The sequence below is a fragment of the Apteryx rowi genome, unplaced genomic scaffold (assembly GCF_003343035.1).
Source record: "Apteryx rowi isolate R43461 unplaced genomic scaffold, aptRow1 scaffold_138, whole genome shotgun sequence".
In the NCBI taxonomy this organism is placed as follows: domain Eukaryota; kingdom Metazoa; phylum Chordata; class Aves; order Apterygiformes; family Apterygidae; genus Apteryx; species Apteryx rowi.
The window spans coordinates 36739-56217 of NW_020447619.1; the positions used below are offsets into that span (position 1 = coordinate 36739).

Consider the following 19479-nt stretch of genomic DNA (forward strand, 5'->3'; position numbering starts at 1 on the left):
TTTTTTATTGAAGAATAAAAAGGAATACACGACCTTCGGGCAAAATAGCTAGTTTGGTCTATGCCAGTCTCCAGGGTGACACCAGTGCTGGAAAGGCAACTGCAAGCAATGAGAGGACTCTAAATTCACCATGGTAGATGTACCCTGGGGTCAATGTTCGAGAAGACTTACGCGGTACATGACAAAGACATGACATCGCCCATTTGATGAAGAACATCTTGCAGACTAATGGAGCCCAGAGCTAGGGAAGAGGAACAGAAATAGACAGAGCCAGGGAGAGCCAGGCTGCAGTGGAGATCAGTGAGCAGCCGTGGTGTCTGGTGCCTGCGGGGAAGCTGCCCTGCCCGCGTCGAGCCGGACCTGGAGCCTCACCGAAAGCCATGTCTATCGGGTATAGCCCTTCCCTGTGCAGCACTGAGCTGCCCCAGAAAGTGCCCGGCTGCTTCGAGGGCAGGGTGCTCAACACTGCCCAAAACAGCTTTTGGGAACCAAGCTGGAAATTTTCAGCAGATCTTTTTCCCCTTGTGGATTTGTTCTGCCAGATGAGGCAAAATTCCTAAGAATTTTCTCTCCTCTGGTTCTTTTTCCCACTTACTTGATTTACTTTTGTTATCCAAAAACTAAACAGAATTGAGAATATATGAAGACAGAGCAGTCGCAGCCAGCATGGCACTGGCGGAGATGATATCACGATATGGGATTGCCTGTGAATTTTTTTTGGTTCTAAGATCAATTCTTCAAACACTGTTTGTTTTCTAATCCTATGTCAATAATGCTTAGACATGTGTCATATGTACTACTTTTCTCTGAATTACTGTAATGTTACAAGGAAATTATCTACAAGAAACTGAGGAGAATGAGAAAGCAAAGTGGATGAGAGCCTTTTTTGACAAAARATGAATGATAAACACTGCCAGGGAAGGAGGTTTTCTAACCTATAATGCGCCAACATCAAAAGAGGTTTATAGCACTGCAGATTGTTGTTCCCTTGGAAACAAATCAGTTCAAAAAACACTGCAAAGATTTAACATCATTATTAAAACTGAAAAATTCCTAGAACATTTTTAGTGGAATCTCTTAAGGTCCAATCCTGCAGGTCCCTTTCCTGTAGCACTTTGAATTAAACCATCTGGTAAAAGACAGTCAGATGGGATCTTCACCTAAAGTCCAAAACCGGACTAGAAAGTAATATATACAAAATTTGTTTCAGTCTTGTATTCTGACTTGAATATTGGAGTCTTTGAATTATGCCATGTTGAGCTTTCATTGCTTTCACTACTGCAGTATCACATTTGGAATTTCAGTGGTTCCCAAGTACTTGACTGTGCTAATATGTGGAAATCAATCACTGGCAGAATAAAACTTCAGGTGCGGACAAACAGGCCGGTGATGAAACAGAAATTCTGATACGGAGGCAGAAGAGGATCCAAAGGTTGCATCCTTCACTGCCTGAGGTTTCAGTTTATTGTTTTATAAGAACAGAAGGTTATTTGCTAAACAGGAGTTCTGAATATCCCCCAAAGGTTTTGAAATACCCACCTCGGTGTAAATCAGCAGTGAGTGCAATGAAGCCAGTGAAGCAGAACTACAGTCAGGACTTGAATACTTGAAACCAGACTTCTGCAGGGAGACTGCTTTATAATAGCACATACACTTCTTCCTGGACTCGTGTTTTAAAATCTCTGATTAAAATTTTTGATTGCAAACAATCAAACATCCCACAAAGCTGAACTTCTTCTGTGACTTAACTAGATTAAAAAAATAACAAAACTAACCCACAGAAATTTTAAGAAAAAGCAGTATTCCTATTTGGATGATCCTCTCGACACAATACCTCGAACAACCCAGATCACTGACACACATGAAAGTAGTGTTACTCCACACAATCTACTCCTGTTGTGTACATCTGCTACTTGTGCAACTGTGCAAATGGCATATGACCCAGAAGAGTTATATTCTCCCAGCTGTTTCTAAAYTGTGCACCTCTGGTCTATGGCATTGGCTTCGTCAATGTTGCAGGTAAGGCCCCTATGTTYTGCTTTTAAAAGGTGCTGCAATATCTATCTGTGGGAGGTATTACAGAGCATTCAAATTATACAGGACAGAGCAGAGTGCTCGAAGGACTAAATGGAAGGATTTTATGTTGATTGTGTCTACACTTTATACATACAGATGGAGAAAAAATACAGTATTTAGTCAAAAAGAGTTTTGCACATTTGAACATGCAGTTGCAAGGATTTCCAGCAACTGTGTACACTCGTATTTTTACATGTTACAAAATAATTCTTATTTTTCCTATTTATAGTCTTTCTCTTTGCATGCACTCCGTCTGCCACTTCTCATGAAGGCTATGGGGAAAAACATTATTAGATCATTGATCTTCAAGAAGAAGGCAAATTTGCACTTTTAGCACTCAGACCACATAATATGCAATGCATCCCAGACAGTCTATATCTCTGGGCATCATAAAGACAATACACTGAAAACTGTAACAGCCTCTCAGCAGAAGTATTAATGTGGCTTTTGCAATACATATCATTTGTCAGATATAGCTATCTCCATGTCCATATGATATAATGAGTTACCATCTCCTGTCAGTGTATATATTTGCATTACCTTACTCATTTACTTTATGCCTTGCGATCAGAACAGACTCAAAATGATCCTTCCAAAATAATCCAATGAGTCATGCAAAAACTTGTTTGAGGAATCTAGATACCAGCTTATCACATCAGCTCTGACCCTCATGGATAGCACAGTGTTATAGATTAAACTAAGAGAGAAAACTCAACTAAGAAAGAAATTTCAAAATAACACCAAACATGTATAAGAACAGAAAATCATCTCTATATAATATTCATCTTATTTTGAAAAACTCTAATTGTGCCTAAATTATGAAGTAATTATATTTATGCAATTCTACTGCAGTAAAGTTACAACAGCATTTGACAGATCGTGGAGTATTTCTCAGTGGAATCAAAGATGTTAAAAATTGGCATTTTGTCTATAATATGTTTATTATAGCAAGTGCTACAGCTGAGGGAAAAAAAAAGGCAAAGCTTTCTGGCATAAAATCATTTCTTTGGGTTTGAAACAGATGCAGCAAACGTCAAACTAGCTGTCTCTAGTGTAACCCTGAGGAAGGTCTTGTTTATACAACAGCATGCTGCTTTTCTCAACATGTGAGAGTTAGTCCCTTCTCTAAACCTGCTTCTCCCGCAAAGCCTGCTGTACCTTGGTTATGACATTCCACTAAATCTGCATGTGACTCATAAAATGCCAGTGTGATGTGCCTTTTATTTAAACACTTCAGACTCATTAGTCTGTTTGGATAACAGAGAGTGTCATAGTTTATATTTAAATGTTCAGATTCACTACAAACCCAGCCCTCCCTTATAATATTTGACACCYTGAATAAATTTGGTTTACAGAGAACAGAATTTGCTCTTTCATGAGCGTGAATCTTCCAGGGTTTTATCTTGCCTTTTTCCTTCACTATTTCCTATCATTCACGACATATGTAGGTAGCAGTGTCTTGTCAGAAAGAATTTGTTCCTTGAGAGGTTTGCCAACAAACTGGCTAACAAATCCTTGAATCGTGTTTGACAACTTTTAAGACCATCTCTGAACAAATATTGGCAAGCACGATTATAGACCTGTGACCCAGACAACCCAATTTGTTAAGTCCCCCCATGGCTCATAACTGGAAGACCCTGTTAGCAGACAGCCGGTAATTAGATGGCTTATCTCTCGAGAAGTAACTGCCAATACTTAAAATATGTACTTTTTCCAAGTTGCTCCCTCCCCGAGCCCCACGTGGGAACTTTAAGGGAAAAAGTTCCATTTGTTCAAAAATAAAACAGCCGAAAGCTAGCTAACGTAGCTCGACACAACCTGATTAACAGACTCTTGGGTGGAACTGTCTGGACAGCCTTGTAAGACGTTAAAGTGATCAACACCTGACATCTGTTAGCAAAGAGGCACTCTGAGGTAAAGAGCAACTAAATAGACCAGTACTTAGACCAGTTTAACTTTTTCATGAGGTGATATCCTTCCTGACACTGTAATCTGTTTTCCTGGAGTGATGCAAGACTTAAGTAAAAGAAAACAACTTGTAGTCCTTCCCTCCCAATATGCAGTATTTATTTTGGGGGGCAAAGAACAATGAAGAACTATTTATCCCAGTTTCAAATGGAATAAAAATGACTTCAACACTAAATTTGTGCTAACACCTAAGCAACTGTGATTCTTAAAATGAATTTTTTTCAGTGCTACTCTGACATGAACAAACAAAAAACCTATTAGAAAGAAAATGGTCAATTCTCCTGACTACTGAGGTAGAGAATATTCAGAACATAAAGTTTCATTTATATGTGTTCTATATGGACACTTATTAAGGCTTTGAGTGATGATTAATAATAACAAAGAAGGAAAAGCAAAACAACATAGTCACAGGTGAGAGAGGAGCTTCCTGAAAGTACTAAAAGAATGCTTTACTCTGTCTGCATTTTTAGTATATCAAGGATATACTTTATTTAAGAAGTCCAGATTCAAAAGCAAGGATTTTTGATGAGCTTATCAAGACCATAAAAGAGAGAGAGAGAAAAAAATTTTTAAAGGTCTACAGGAATAGAAATGGTTTTGTGTTATATATCACACTGAAAACCCTATTAAGTACTTATCACATTGTCATCAGGACTTTTAAAAAGCTATTAACTCCTATAAACAGAAATGCTAAAAATTGTAATTAATCCTGCTGTAAAAAAAAAAAGCTATAACAAGAAAACATCCCCCACACAATAATGCTTTTACCAGTGGCCAAAACCCTGACCATAAACACAGATATAACGGCCTTTTTTTTTTCTTTCCTAACACAATATTTGCTATGCTCTGTATAATAATGCTGGTTACCTTTACACTTCTTTTTCTCTGTCTGGTATTCCCGGGCACTTGACATGACTTGAAAGTTTGCTTTTGTATGGCCTGGCTGTAAAATTGTGCTCGTCCAAGCTGAAGCATGTAGACATCGTGAAAGCTGCTGTCTGCTCCTTGGGATATCATCAATTTTGGAACGCCTTTTCCAACACAAATGTTTTTCTGCTATGACCACTACATTCCACTTCTGATTTCTGTCAGGCAGGTGAATCAGTCTGTCCCGGGACAGGAGGCCACTTTCTGGAGGTTTGGCAAATACTGCAGGGTTACAGACTGTTGGCATTGCCAAAATCTTGCTCAGGTGTGGTGTTTTGGAAAGCAAGTGGTTCCCCAGTTGTCCCGGTGCCATGGTATTCCCATGCATCTCCACCGGACCGCACTGGTACGATGCCAAGCCTTTCAGCCATGCCCCTTCAGCAACCACAGTTTCTCTTCGGTACCATTAAATATAAAATTTCCGCATCTCTGAAGCCTGAACGAGTAGGCAGCTCTATGTGGACAGGTTAACGCTAGATGTAACTTTCCCAACAYCACAACTAGCACATGGGCCCCAGGGGAAGTTACCACCCATTTATTGCCTCGCTCATATGATCATTTGAGGTCTTGTAGGTCGAGGCTGGTCGTGAACAATTTTCAGATACTTAAAACGCAAAACATCAAGGATTCAGCCTTGTTTGACTTTGCTSTTATTGTAGGCTGACCTGAGGGACACTCTGTTACCTAAGTGTTACATTCTTATGTGGGCATGCTTAGCCGTCACGCTTGTGATACCTCCTGCCTTTCTCTAGTGGTGCTCATAGGGCAGTATCAGAGACACGCATTTTATCACAGGAGCTTGGACATTCAGGTCCTCTGTAGATAACACCACTAAAGCAGCATGATTTGATCTAACTAGTCAAAAAGCTTAGGTAAATTTATTTATTCTTTTATACAGAAGGCTCTGAAATAGCATCAGTTGATAAATCCATAAATCTAAATACAGCCCATATTCTATTCTTGGGGCAGCAAAACTAAATGTTATAGAAATGCCACTTCACAGATGATATTCCACATTTAAAGAAATTATTTTATTTTAGATTATATGCATCCAAATTCAAATAAAATATTGTTTTATAACTTGCATGCAGAAAATGTCAAATTCCAGTCATTTGATGACTGATATCCATTGTGGTTAAAATCATTGTAAGATTCTGCTATTTTTGAGGGACCTAAGAGTAARTTTTACATAAATTTCACTTAGTAAAGTCACTGATATTCATATTAGCAAATAAATGCATACCAAGTCAGTAATTTTCTGATAAAAATGTTTAAAAATAAGTTTGGAATTCAGTTACCAGAACTATCATACTATTGCTAGTTTTAAAAGTTTTGTCTTAAGACTTCCATTAAGTGGAACATTGCTAATATAGGACATATTCTGAAGATTTAATTATGGTCAGTATTAAATACTGTTATTGTATCTTAATCCCTGTTCACATACATAGTTTTTCTAAATATCATATTTAATTTCAAATGTAAATCCATGCTTTTCTTTCTGCTTGTAGTTTAAGCTCACTTGATGCTTGAAATCTAAGGTCCATTCCTTCTACCCTCTGTATCTCAGCTGGACATCAATAACATGAATTTGAATAGGAAACTATCTGGCAACACAGCCTTCGGTGCATAAGGCACGTGAGATTACTAAAGAATTTGTTCTTACCTCCTTACTTCTGGCTCTATAGATCTGGTCTTAGTTCAAACTTGTTTTTATTAGTAAGATTAAAAAGTGACTTTAACTGTGGTAATACGGCAAGAGAATATCATCTGTAGGAGGATAATCAGATTTAAAAGAGAATAGTGAAAGCAAACCAGAAAATACTAGGAAAAATTTTTTAAAAAGGAAAATAATGAAATAGAAAATTTTCTGTTTTCCTAATTTGAACACTTTTAGATCTGGTAGACCTCAAAATAAGTTTAAACTTAGAGGGAAAGACTGGATAGTTCTGGTAAGACCCTCTGGGAGCTGAATGGAACTTCCCTGTAAGATCCAAACCGAACGTGGCCGTCTCCCTCTGTTTGGCATGGACAGGAATCGCGCACCACAACCCAGCCCTCCTAGGATTTCTATAACCTCAGATAATGTGCCCTTCAGTTACTTTCACTTTCTAGTTATCTCCCTGCATGGATAATATATTTATGGATAATATATTTATATAAATTTGGGATCCTAGCATGTGCAACATATATATATATATATATACACACATACACACACACACACACACATATATATAGGCATGTCTATGCTTCTCTCATAAATACAGATATCTTATGCTTTGCCAATTTCTTGAAAAGACCACTGACCCCACTTAAGCCTCTACTCTGTGAAAAAAAAACTCAGTTAAATAATTTACACAGTTCTTGCTTTTCATCCTGGAAATGAGATCAGTGACTCATAATCCAGACTGTTCAGTCTTGTTAGGCATAAATTGCTACATCTTTTCCCCAACTTTATCTTTGATATTAAAGAATATCTATGCTGTCTTTTTAGCCTATATCATGAGGATTTGCTTTAGCTTTGATTTAAATTAAAAAATGTACATTTAAAAACACAGTTACACACAATGGTAAAACTTGTGTTCCCTAAAGATTAAGAGAGATAGTCACAAAATGCATACAGATTTTTACATGTAGCAAGGAACTCTAAAACTTAATTTAAAAAAGAAAATGAAAACAKATTTTCCTATTTCTGTTTGCAAAGCATCTCAGGGATTTTTAAATATGATAATGGGCACATTTAAGTGATGAGAATAACCTGTTGCTATTACAGCTTCTATCCCTTGGAATTTGCCCAGGCAGCGCTGCACAACGGCTAACCCAGGGTCAAGCAGCTTTAGCTTTCCTTTCCTTTTAGTTCCCTTTGAAATTTGTCTCACTACTTTGATTCCTATCTTAGCTGCAGTTTATTTAATTTTACAAGCTTCTACTTCATAAATTCTCTTAAGTCCGCAGGGACATTCTGCATTCAAATTTTGCTAGATGGAGAGTAAGTATTAAGGAACTACCACGGAGGGATCTCATATTTTGTCTTCTTTTCCTGTATTTCTGTGCTACAGCACATATGTATAACCTAAATTACCATTCAGCTTGTTAAGATGTTAAATTACAGTTTCACTACAGGATGACATTATTTATTCTACTCCTTTTCTTTCAACAAATCTCACTTGAATTTTTCAAAAGATTTTTTGCAACAGAGAATGCAGTTTAAATCTTTTACATCTGCTTCTGGTTTTTTGATTTTATCCTTAATAAAGTATGCTAATTTAATTTTGTCTGAGCTCCCTAATTGTGAGAGAAGTATCTCTCTCTCCCTCTAGCTACTCTTAAAATGGCCATAATCAAGGGTGAAAGCAGGACAGCCTCCTGGGTGAATTACGACTAAAACCACAGGCCCCGTTTCAGAGTAAAGAGGGACTAATAAGAAGGGTCTAGAGCTTTTTCTTGTCAACCTAAGTAAAGGAATCATCAAGTAATTTCAGAGGTATTTAAGTAGGATATTGTGGCAGCAACCGACACCTGAGCAGCCAACATTTCAAAAGACTTTCTCAGGTTCCCATCAGAGTGCCTCTAAAGGTAAGGCTGTTTTAGAGAAGAAGCAAAGTTTAAGCAACGAAGGGCCAATCGAGCTAACCTAAAAGGACAGGCAAGGAAAAATCCTCAGAAACTGTTCATTACAGACCAAGCTAAGACTCCTAATGGGTGAACATGAGGGACGGTCTGCCCTCAGAGATGCAGTGTTATCTGAGCAGCAGTACACAAACGCCTGCAAAAGCAGCAGAATAATTCATTGGTTTCCATCTCAAACAGTCACATGCATTTCTTTCCGCTCCTCTATCTGCCAGCTGTGGTAGAGGCGATAGGAAAAGCCTCTCCCTTCTGCAGCACATCTCGAGAGCAGCGAGTCCTAGCTGCCAGGAGGACRGGGCTCTTACTGCAGTGAGCTGTGCAGCTATCCCCAACTTCGACCCCGACAAAAACTCAGGGTGCGCAGGAAAGTACCGAGAAGAGCACTAAGAGAGTGCCCGTTCAACGTACTCACCTTAACCTAGGGTGAAGGCACCTAGGGGCACTGGATTACATCCTGCCTGATGTACCCTGAGAGCTACACCCTTTGTCCCATCTTCAGGATCTGGCTTGGTACGCGCAAGAGTGGCATTTGTATTACCATTACTATTATTATTGCTTTATACAGTGCTAGCTCCAGTTTGCCAACTAGATGCATCGGCAGTGAAAGCTGCAGTATCAGAGTATCATGCTTCCCGCTCCACACAGTCTACACTGCTCACACATTTTTGGGGAGCGCAAGCATTTCTTTCTTTCTTTTTCACCCTCAGCAACAGGCCATCATTTAGCCCTGAGGCAACAGGTAAATCACCAGTTCTGGGACGTCACAGGATTGCCATTTCTACATTTACAAAGACATCTCCTCTCACAACAAACAGTTGTTTTACTTTCCAAAACTGCTCACACCCTTCAAGAATTTCAGCTTGTAGCTGATCAAAATAACAGCCGTAGATGAGTATATTAGCAGTCTCTAAATTGTCACTAACTGACTTGATTGGAAAACAAAAGACTGAGAAAAGTGACTTTTTTATACAGGTTTACCTCTTCTAATATTTGAAATGTACTGCAAACTGAGCAGCAAGTGCAAGCATTTTTACTATTTTTTAAACATTGAAGTATACAAGCATCTAAGGACATCGAAGTGGGTTGGTTTCTAAGAGATCAGCTAAGGCAAATGCAATCAGGATTATGACTGAGGAGTGCATAGTAGGTTGATCAAGCAGCCCAGCTTTGTATGGACCAGTCCAATAACACTACATGATTTTTACTTAACAACTTAATACAAAAAAATAAAAAAGCTGCAATCACCTCCCAGCCAGTAAAATTAGAACCTGATTCATGTTTTGTACAAGCATTTTAGAGCATGCAAAGTAACTATCAGTAAAAGCGAGTGAGTTACATGTGTGTTTATGCTTGGAATGATAAAACTATCTGTGCCAGAAAACTATCTGTGCCAGACGAGGCTAAGGTTACCCTTCTCATTAGTGTTGCAGTTCAGAGCATTTTCTTTTCTTTCCTTCATTTTGCTTCTCTTCTTCTCTACTCTCCTGCCCTCCTCTCCCCCCTTCCCCTTCTCTTTTCTCCAGAACAACACCAATATATTTTCTTCTTCTTCTTTATCAAACATGGAAACATTTCTCAATGGAGTTTCCTAACTTTTAAATCAGGCTTGTGTTTGCTTCAGTAAGGAGGAGGATGGAGCATGGATGGATGGAGCTAATACAGACTGGCCAGATTCTTATTTACAGATATCCAAACTGTGATTTCATATAATGTGCTAAAAAAACCTTTGAGAACATGTGATTTATATCCTCAAATTTTAAAATGTAAAAGTAACAGGTGCTATATGACAAAAGTGCACAATGAGAGACAAAAGACTTGAGTGAGAATGTGGAACTAGTGATGTCTACTGAAACCACTATGTCGTTTCTGGTATTTCAGAAAGATGTGTGTGCTTATGTCTGTGGAAGCAAACAGCACCAGGATTATTTAACCCATGACAGGAAAATCTCCCTTTAATTGTGGCAATATTATAAAATGTTTAAATATTACATTTTAGAATATAGTTTTAAATATACTGAAGTATATTTCAATGTATTCAAATAATCTTTTGGACAAAGCTTAAATCATTATGAAAAATGGTGCACAGATATAAAATGTAAAAGGTTCTTAATACATAAAAAAGATAATATTAACAAACTTGCACTATACAGTGCAATAGCTTTATACTGGTTCTTGCTGCCAGATAACATAAACGATGGTTCAGTATGAACCATTGAAACTGCTTTTTAAAAACACATCATATTTCTATTAACTATTAAAGAAATACTAGACACTTATTTATCTCATCAGGAATCTGGGCTTGACATTGCACTCAAGTTTCTAAATGTAAGAAAAAAAAAATTTAATCAAGAAAAGACTATCTAGAGGAATGTGACAGCTCATCTGCAAGGTAACCAGAGGCAGCTTCTAAGCAAATGGTTCAGGGTTTTGGTATATAAAGCACTATCTGAAACCTTCTAGCTAGAGAAATGAACAGGAGTTCTGTACCTGGATATGGAAGCTTGTGACAGCTACAGAGCTGATAAAAATACTAGAAGAAAAAGAAATGAATGACCAAAGGTATATGGGAAAAAGCAGTAAGATGTTTGGATATACAATGGAACTGGGAAAGTGGCATTACACAATACATACACTTGAAAGGTATTTGACCCTCTCCTAGTTGTACACGACGCATGGGAGGGAGGTTTCTTGGGGAGCAGCGTACACCTGAGGACACAAGAACGCCCGTGCTGTTCAAACCGAACAGCCAGCTCGGTTACTATGCCCCAGCAGTGACCATCGGTGCATGCCAGGGGAAGAGGAAGGACACAGCAAGCACATGTAAGAGTTCCCCAACAGTCTGCCAACCGCCAACTATTTTCAACCCAAGGGATTTCCCGAACCCATGTAGCCTATCTACACAGTAGTAAGACCCAAACGATCCTTCTTTAAAATGACACTCCAGGCTCCTACCATGTAAACTTCTTGCAACCACAACATCCTTTGGCAACAAGCTCCAATATCTGCCTCCCTTTTATGTGAAGAACCACCTCCCTCTTAACCAAGGTTAACCAGCCTCTTAACCAAGGTTAACCTGATGTCCTTATGGATAGCGATGCATTATTACTCTCTTCATGTTATGTTAGGTAATTCTTTTAATACCCAGGAACCTACTAAAACAAATTAAGTGATAAGGCAAAGCATTATTTCCAGATTACTGGATCAAAATTTCATAAAAAAGATCCTAAAAATGTATAAATTATAGTGCAACCATTTGGGAAACAAAGTTGCCTTTCAAATAACTGCCATAGTTTTTGTAAAGTCTTGATTCTCAGATCAGTTTGGATGGTCCTTCCTCACGCTGGACCTTCAAACTCCACCCAGGGAGGAATGGATAATGTATTTAGCCACCATTTACTAACAGCAAATCCTGGGTAGATGTGCACATAATTGAAGCTCATTGTTTTTTCAAGAAGATTAAATAATTTAAGCCATTTTTGTTCTAGAATTGCTCAAAGAAATCCTGCATCTTGAAATAGCACTACCAAAAACTGCTGTTCAAGAACTGAGGCTTGAGCAATGGTCAAGTAAAAAAGAGGTACTAAAACTAGCAGTCATGACAAAGATATAATGAGTTTGTGAAAGCCAAAAAACAGCTAGTGATGATGAAGTTTACCCAAATAATGCAATCACAGACATCTTCAGAAAGACCAACGGCAATGTGAGGAGAGGATTCTTTAGAACCTGTAATAAACTGAAGCTTGGTACAGCCCTAAAATAAATGGTTTTCAAGCTACTGATAACACACACACAAAGCAAATCTGAAAGTTCAGCTTTCCTATTTTGAAGCCTGATTTCTTTAAACCTTTCTTTAAAACGTTCCCTTCTTTTATGATCAACTCAGTAGTAAATCTGATGCTTCTGAAGAACAAGAGAAATCCATTTAGGGAGTGTAAAATATATTTTATTTGCATGGAAATAACTAGAAAATGCTTGATTGGATAGTAGCACTCCCACAGTTCATCGTCAGCTTTCATCGGCCCCAGAAATCACTGTCCTCTCTCTATATACAACTATATATAAAGGACAAGAAGTGTGAGCTCATTGCTCTGAGGTATCAGAAGAACTGGGCAGCAGTTCGTAGCCAGGCTTAGGAAGAATATAAAATGGCAGGCTGCAGATCCAAGGGTAAGCTTAGCAAAGGAAAGTGTTTTGTTTTATAGGCTAGTGGAGAAAACTTCGGAAAAACACAAGGACATTTTGTTTGTTTGTTTGTTTGTTAACTATTTTTACAGTTTTTTCATGCAAAATTAACACGTATGAGTTATATTAACAGCACTGTGCACTCACTCTAACCTATGGCAGCAGTAAAACACAGTGTTATACAGTCTAAGAATGGAACTCAAAATTTCTAACACTTAACAATCTGCTCCCATCAGAAATTATATTTCAGAAAGACAAGTTTCCCAAAAGAAGCATCTCTGGTTTTCAAACCTAACTTTAAAAGAAGTGGCTCTTCCACTACAATTTCCTTAAGCTTTCCTTTCCACTACAGAAAAGGATTATAGAAATGGACCAAATATACTGGTTGTTAATTGAAAGCAATGGAAAAGGAAAAAATACCAACACTAACAGAATGAAACATACTTAAAAAAATGGCTACCAGATGCTGCAAAACTAAAAAAAATACATGTCTGTTTGCTCCATTCACAGTGAAACCTAACCAGATACTATTTCTTTGAAAAACGTGTGCATCTTTTCTGGAAAATGCAGCAGGTATTCTTGAGCTGTAAGTACCAAACTGAAACACCACCCTGTTTCTCCCAAAGAAATAATGATTTCAGAGAACCTTTTTTTTTTCATGAAGTGAAAGAAAATCCCAACATATTATTAGAGAATTGTATAAAACGTTGAAACATTACAAAATGTTATACAGACTACTTTCCTTTTGAAACTTTTGTATTTATATGGCACTTCTTAAAATCACGTAAAACATTAAAGTTTGAAACAAAAAAGTTAAAATTAAACCAGAATGTCTGTAACCTAGAACTTACTAAGTGTGATATTTTTAACTGCATATTCAGAAATATGCTTCTAAGTAATAAGAGCCATCATGGAGTGATTCATAGCTTCATGCAAAAACATCCCACAATATAAATCTTGTTAACCTTTTGAAAATCCCCAAAAGCTCATTACAAAGCTGCTGAATCCTGGCATAACAAAACCTTATATTAAAGTATTTACTGTCCTTCTAAAAAGTCTATTACTTAAAAGAAACAATACATTTGAGTTAATGGGATTTTATCGTGGTCTTTTGGACAAGAAGTGTGGGACAGTTTGCGCTGTCAGACAGTGGTGTATGCCAAATTAAATTACCCTAGGAAAATCATTATAGAAATTTAGGAGAAATCATTTCTCATCTGATGTCACACAATAAAACTATTTTCCATCTGAACTAATGGCATATTTACAGGTTAGTGAGCATTACAGTGAAAAGACTCAAAAAGAGATCCTCTTCTATCCTACTTTATTATTTTTCCCAGTTGTTGGAAATTACATGCAAGCCCCTGGGAAATATTGTTTTTCAAATGCATTTGTTTGCATAAAAGCTGATTAATTTTCTTCTCTAAATGAGTTACCTGTTAAAAGAAATACTGCATATTAAATTCCACTTACTGAAAATATGCATTTATGACATTTAAATTATATTCCTTAAAGTAAGCACTTAATTTTATTATAATTCCTATCTTGATCTAACTTTACAGTCATTATCAAATAGAACAGTGTGAATATTTGAGTGTAGAAGCACAATGTTGGGGTCGATTATGAAACCAAAACACATTCAGGGTAAAATCCTGGCCTCACTGAAGTGCAAGAGTTGCTCTGGATTTCGCTGAGACCATTATTCTACACTCTGTTTTCATAGACCATGAAGGTGACATTATCGAGATCTATGATATTCTGCAAATACTATTTATTTTCTGAAGTTTTAGAACCCATTCTTGAATTCCGTCTCCAGTTTTCACTCCAGTAAGTGAAGTAAGATGGAGGCCTGTCTCAGGGCTTGTCCTGTGTCTTGGAGTAAATAGACACACAGAAGCCTTCAGTTGTAGATTAGTGCCAGTGAACGACGATGCTACAGCCAGAAGCTTCACTACAATATTTAAACAGCAAGAATTTTGTTATAAGATATGCTGTATATTTATTTCTTTGAAAGTACTGTATCATCTCAATGGGAAAACATTACTTTCCAACTTTTTAAATTTCCTATTCTATTGTACAAATGTATGGCAGACAGACCTGTAGTTACTGCCGAAATAGGACTAATTTTTAAAACGCTTATAATCTTTCTCCAGGACTCCATTCACTGTAATTTCTGATGCTAACTGTAAAGCTGATGATGGACTATGGGAATGCTAGCATCCAACTGAGCATTTTCTAGTTACTTCCATATACATAAAGTATATTTCACACTCCCTAAATGCATTTCTCTTGTTGTTCTTTAGAAGCATCAGATTTACTACTGAGTCGATCAYAAAAGAAGCAAAATGTTTAAAGAAATTAGGCTTCAAAATAGGAAAGCTGAACTTTCAGATTTGCTTTATGCGTGTGTGATCAGTAGTCTGAAAACTATTTATTTATGGCTGTACCAAGCTTACGAGAACAGAACGTGTCTGTCTCAACTGCAAGACATATTATGCCCAGCTCTCCCCTCCTGAATCATTACTTTATCTGAATGTTTGGTCATCATCTGAGTTACGTGTACATCAAAGAGGTTAGGCAAGCCTGGACATTTATAACTAGCATGGTTACAAAAGTATATTGATGAGCACAGAGACTGCAAAACCTGTAAGTCCACCTTTTCACTTGTCAGCTTCTAAAGCCAATCAAGTACACAATATTAGGGGTTCATTAGCCCCATTTGCATTTCTGTGTTAACTTTATTTTGACTGCATTCTAAGAAAAAGTGATGGTAGTTTGGACTTTGTTAACACTGGTCTTTGAGTTTACTTTTTTGCATAAAAATATTGTACCTAGTGCATTTATTTAACTTTTTATTTTTAAATGTACACATTTATAATGGGTTTTTACTTTTCTGAAATCCTTCCATGTCACCTGAATTGAATACAGAAAAGTTTGAAGTTCCCAATATCATTTTGGAAATTTTGAACTCTTTCTTTATTAAAGCCAAAGGCATATACACTCACAGATGTGGGCTACGAAATAATCAAAGTGTGTTTTTGAAGTTGAGATGTCAAAACATTCAAAATATTTCTCCTATGGCAACTGTAAAATGTAGTAATGCCTAGTACCCCCAGGCCAAATTCTACAACCTTCATTCAGACAGAACTCTTCCAGACTGCACTAGAAACTGGAGGCTTTGGGCAGTGCCTACAGAAGAAAAATTCTTACTGCAATAAAAATGTAACATATGCACAGAGAAATGACCTACCAAAAAACCAGTATAATACAGCCTATTATTTTAGGCAACTGGATTAGTTTTGGATGAGATTCTGCTTTCATATTCCAGTGACTCAGTAACAGAATCTAAGTTTTTATTTTCATTCATTAGGAAAGGAGTCCTATCTGGCTCTGCCCTGTGGTAATTACACAGCCAGAAGTCTGAAAGATTTTTATGTCATCCATATTTCTTTTTGCATTCGCACTCATGTAGGAAATTTCATCCCTATAAYGGGAAACAGAAAATATAAACTGTTTCTAATAGAAAGCCCTGGGCATCTCCAGCTGCACCAACACTTTTCTTCTTCAATGAGCTTTTTTTTTTTGTCTGGCAATTGTTTTCTTTGCACATATTTGTTCTGCCCACTCCTCTCTAAAGAAATGCTGAAAATGTAGGCACTTCCGATTAGGCTTTGTCTCCACTGAGCTCAGCTGCCATGCAAGGGGAAGGCCAGGAGGATGGGTCTGGCGCTACAACCTGTACAGGTTAGGCGAAGGTAAAGCGGGTATACTGCATTTTAGACCCCATCATTTGCCATCACGCAGCATAAGCTACTAAACACGCCCACAAAAACCATAGCAAATTTAAGCCCTGTAATAAAAGGTCAAAAAACAAAACTGTGACATGAGACCGAACAGAGCACGTGAGCGAGCTGGAGAGACTGAGAGTTATATGTCAATGCCACAACTTCTTGCAAAAACAGGTATTTGTTTAATTAAATTATCATGCCAAGAATGACTACAGAAGAATGCAAAAACTTTCCAGTGGACCTTGCCTATCCTAGCCTCAGGATACAAATTCCCTCCCAGTTCTGAGGTGGCGGTGATGCTGATCCCGAGCCTGACACACCAATCAAGGACAAGGTAACTTAATTTCACCAGAAGCCGTGGTGCCCTCTGCCCTCGTCTTGCCATCTGTGCCCAAACTCTGCTTCAAAGAATGGCAAAGAAGCCACAAGAAGAATACTCAAACGATCCACCTTTGCATGGAAATTAAACACATACGCAAACAATATGTTGTACTACTAAAGCATGTATTTAAACAATATTCTGTTTTTCCTCCATACGTTCATTAAATGTTACTCTCCACCTTACATTCAGAACCCCAAAAGTAAAATTGCAGCCTTGTTGGTGGATACAGCTTTTAACCTTTGCTGGCCAACACCAGACAATGGGATGGGAGCTCTCTAGGGTAGGAGAAAGGATATTTGAACTGCCCAGAGAGTAAAAATAAACTGTCCCTTGAGCATAACACCAGGAACTGAGGCTTGTTTGTTATGACTTTCCCTATGTAACACATGCTGCATTTTACAAATAGGCTTTTAAAAGGATCTATTTATACATATTTCAACAGCTAAATGCCATTGACAAACAATATCAGCAGAACAATTCTTTTTCTTATGTGATTTGATGAATATTGAAAACTATTGCAGAAATCTGAAATTCTCTGGTTTTCTATATCATCTCCACATAACAACCAAATCTTTGTGGACATCCTGTTCTTGGACTAGCCTATATATCTTTTTGAAACAGCTAATTCATGTATAGCTTTCCAGTACTTTACAACTGAAAGGGATGAGATGGTAAATAGGACTTAAAATAGTTAAGCGTCCTTTTAACTCTGGATCTTCAGCCTACCTACAGACCTGGTCAATTATTATCTGGAGAGTGCTTAGCAATCAATAAAAAGTGAATCTGACTGTCTCACTTTGAACCTCAGGGAATGTGTCCATGTTACAAAATAACTTATGCTAACCTAGTCAGCAGAAACTGTCACTGTTCTGGCAGTTCTAGCAGGAAAAGTTGAAGTTGAAATGTGCATTTAGAATAAAATACAGCACTGTTGCTGAAGGAAACCCAAGGAGGATAGGAGTTTCAGGGGAAAAATGTAGGGGAAGATTACTGCATGCCTCCTATCTATGTACTCTGCATAGAGGGAAGACTTCAGTTCCCAGCACCAGTGAAATCAGAACTTTTTAAAAGCACCATTTTGCAGTAAATTTTGAATAATAAACCCTCCAAAAAAGCAAGAAATATTGTAGAGATGCTCTTAGGAAATATGGTTACCTGACATACTGCTGGGAGTTATGGATAAGTAATCATTCTTGTTCTTCTTCTGTCACCAATGTCACCTGCCAAGAAAAGGAAAAAAAACACCCCATGTAACACATCCATAAATGCAAGTATGTATAATAATTATGTTAATAATGTTAACTTTTAAACAGGAGGGAATGTTTTGGATCCTGAACACCACAGTCCATGTTGATGTCACAACACATTATATTAAATTCAATGCACCTTGTTGCATTGCATAGGGCAATGAATGCAAGTTAGGTCCAAAATCCTATTGGACTCGAAGATCTGTGGATACCAGGGCTTTGGAGGCAAGGTCAAAAAGAATGAGCTTGTACAGCTGACAGCTGCTGATGTGGAAAAACTGCTTCTGCTCACTTCATGGAACACTTTCCCCTAATTTTCTGTAAAAGTTCCTTTAGGTCTAATATGTAACTTCAGGAACAAATTCTTTTTTATCTCACTGTTTCTAATGATACATGTGCATTATTCTCAGATTCATTAAGAAAAGAGGATTCAGAGGAATTAGAAATCCTCTGCCTACAGTTATACTGATTCTTCTTCAATCATTTGAAGCACAGAAGTCTATTAACATCTACAAAGTTCTGAAATGCAAGTCAGTCATTTTACTCATTTGTGTAGCAAACTGATTTATATGTACTTATAACTCAGCTTCTGAACAATGGCATCTTCCATTTTATTAAAGGAATAACAGTAGCTGTGAGGAACTGAATTTGGTATCCTGAAGTCATGGTTTTAATATTTGGATTGCCTCCCTCTTTCAGATGTACATTCATACATACTGACATACTAAATTGTACTTCTTTCTGATTAGCAGCAAAGACTGAAGCCCTGCAAGGTAATTTTGTGTTGGGGAGAAAAATCACTGATACCAGTCACAGCATCTTTGTTCTGCAATATCTGTATTTATATTAGCCACACCACTTTTCAACCAAGGGTACCACAAGCAGCACGCCCTCTTTCAGGAATCTTATTCCCCCCAGAACGCTTCCCAGCTTGATCATCCTGCTTCTCTCTCTGGTTTAAACATAGACAACCCAATTCAAACAGAGACAATCCTACAGGTATTATTCCAAAATAGAGAAAAGATCTCATTAGAATTTTTAAAATAAGAAACTCTGGGCTTAAAATTGACCCCCTAACGGCAGTGTAAAACTGGCATGAGATCAGAATCAAGCTCTTCTGATTATCAGGAAAAATCTATCTTTTAATGTTAACATGTAAATGACTTTTTATAGGGGAAATAAAGTCTCTCTTACATTGTCCTAATCAACATTTTATGTTCATGAACCATATTTTGATCTTTTTTTGGGTTCCTTCTGTACACCCAGCAACCCAGCCAAG

The 19479-nt window shown here is 37.5% G+C and overlaps 1 protein-coding gene across 9 annotated transcripts in view; it reads right to left on the minus strand.

Moving 5' to 3' along the window:
• The window catches only part of THRB (thyroid hormone receptor beta), a 175545-nt gene that overhangs the window by 36113 nt on the left and 119953 nt on the right, over positions 1-19479 (minus strand). For all 9 annotated transcript variants that reach the window (XM_026057264.1, XM_026057262.1, XM_026057258.1 and 6 more), the window contains one exon: positions 18109-18173. In XM_026057264.1, coding sequence (XP_025913049.1) covers positions 18109-18115 — 7 coding nt within the window. In that variant the 5' untranslated portion in view covers positions 18116-18173. The remainder of the gene's footprint in view (positions 1-18108; positions 18174-19479) is intronic.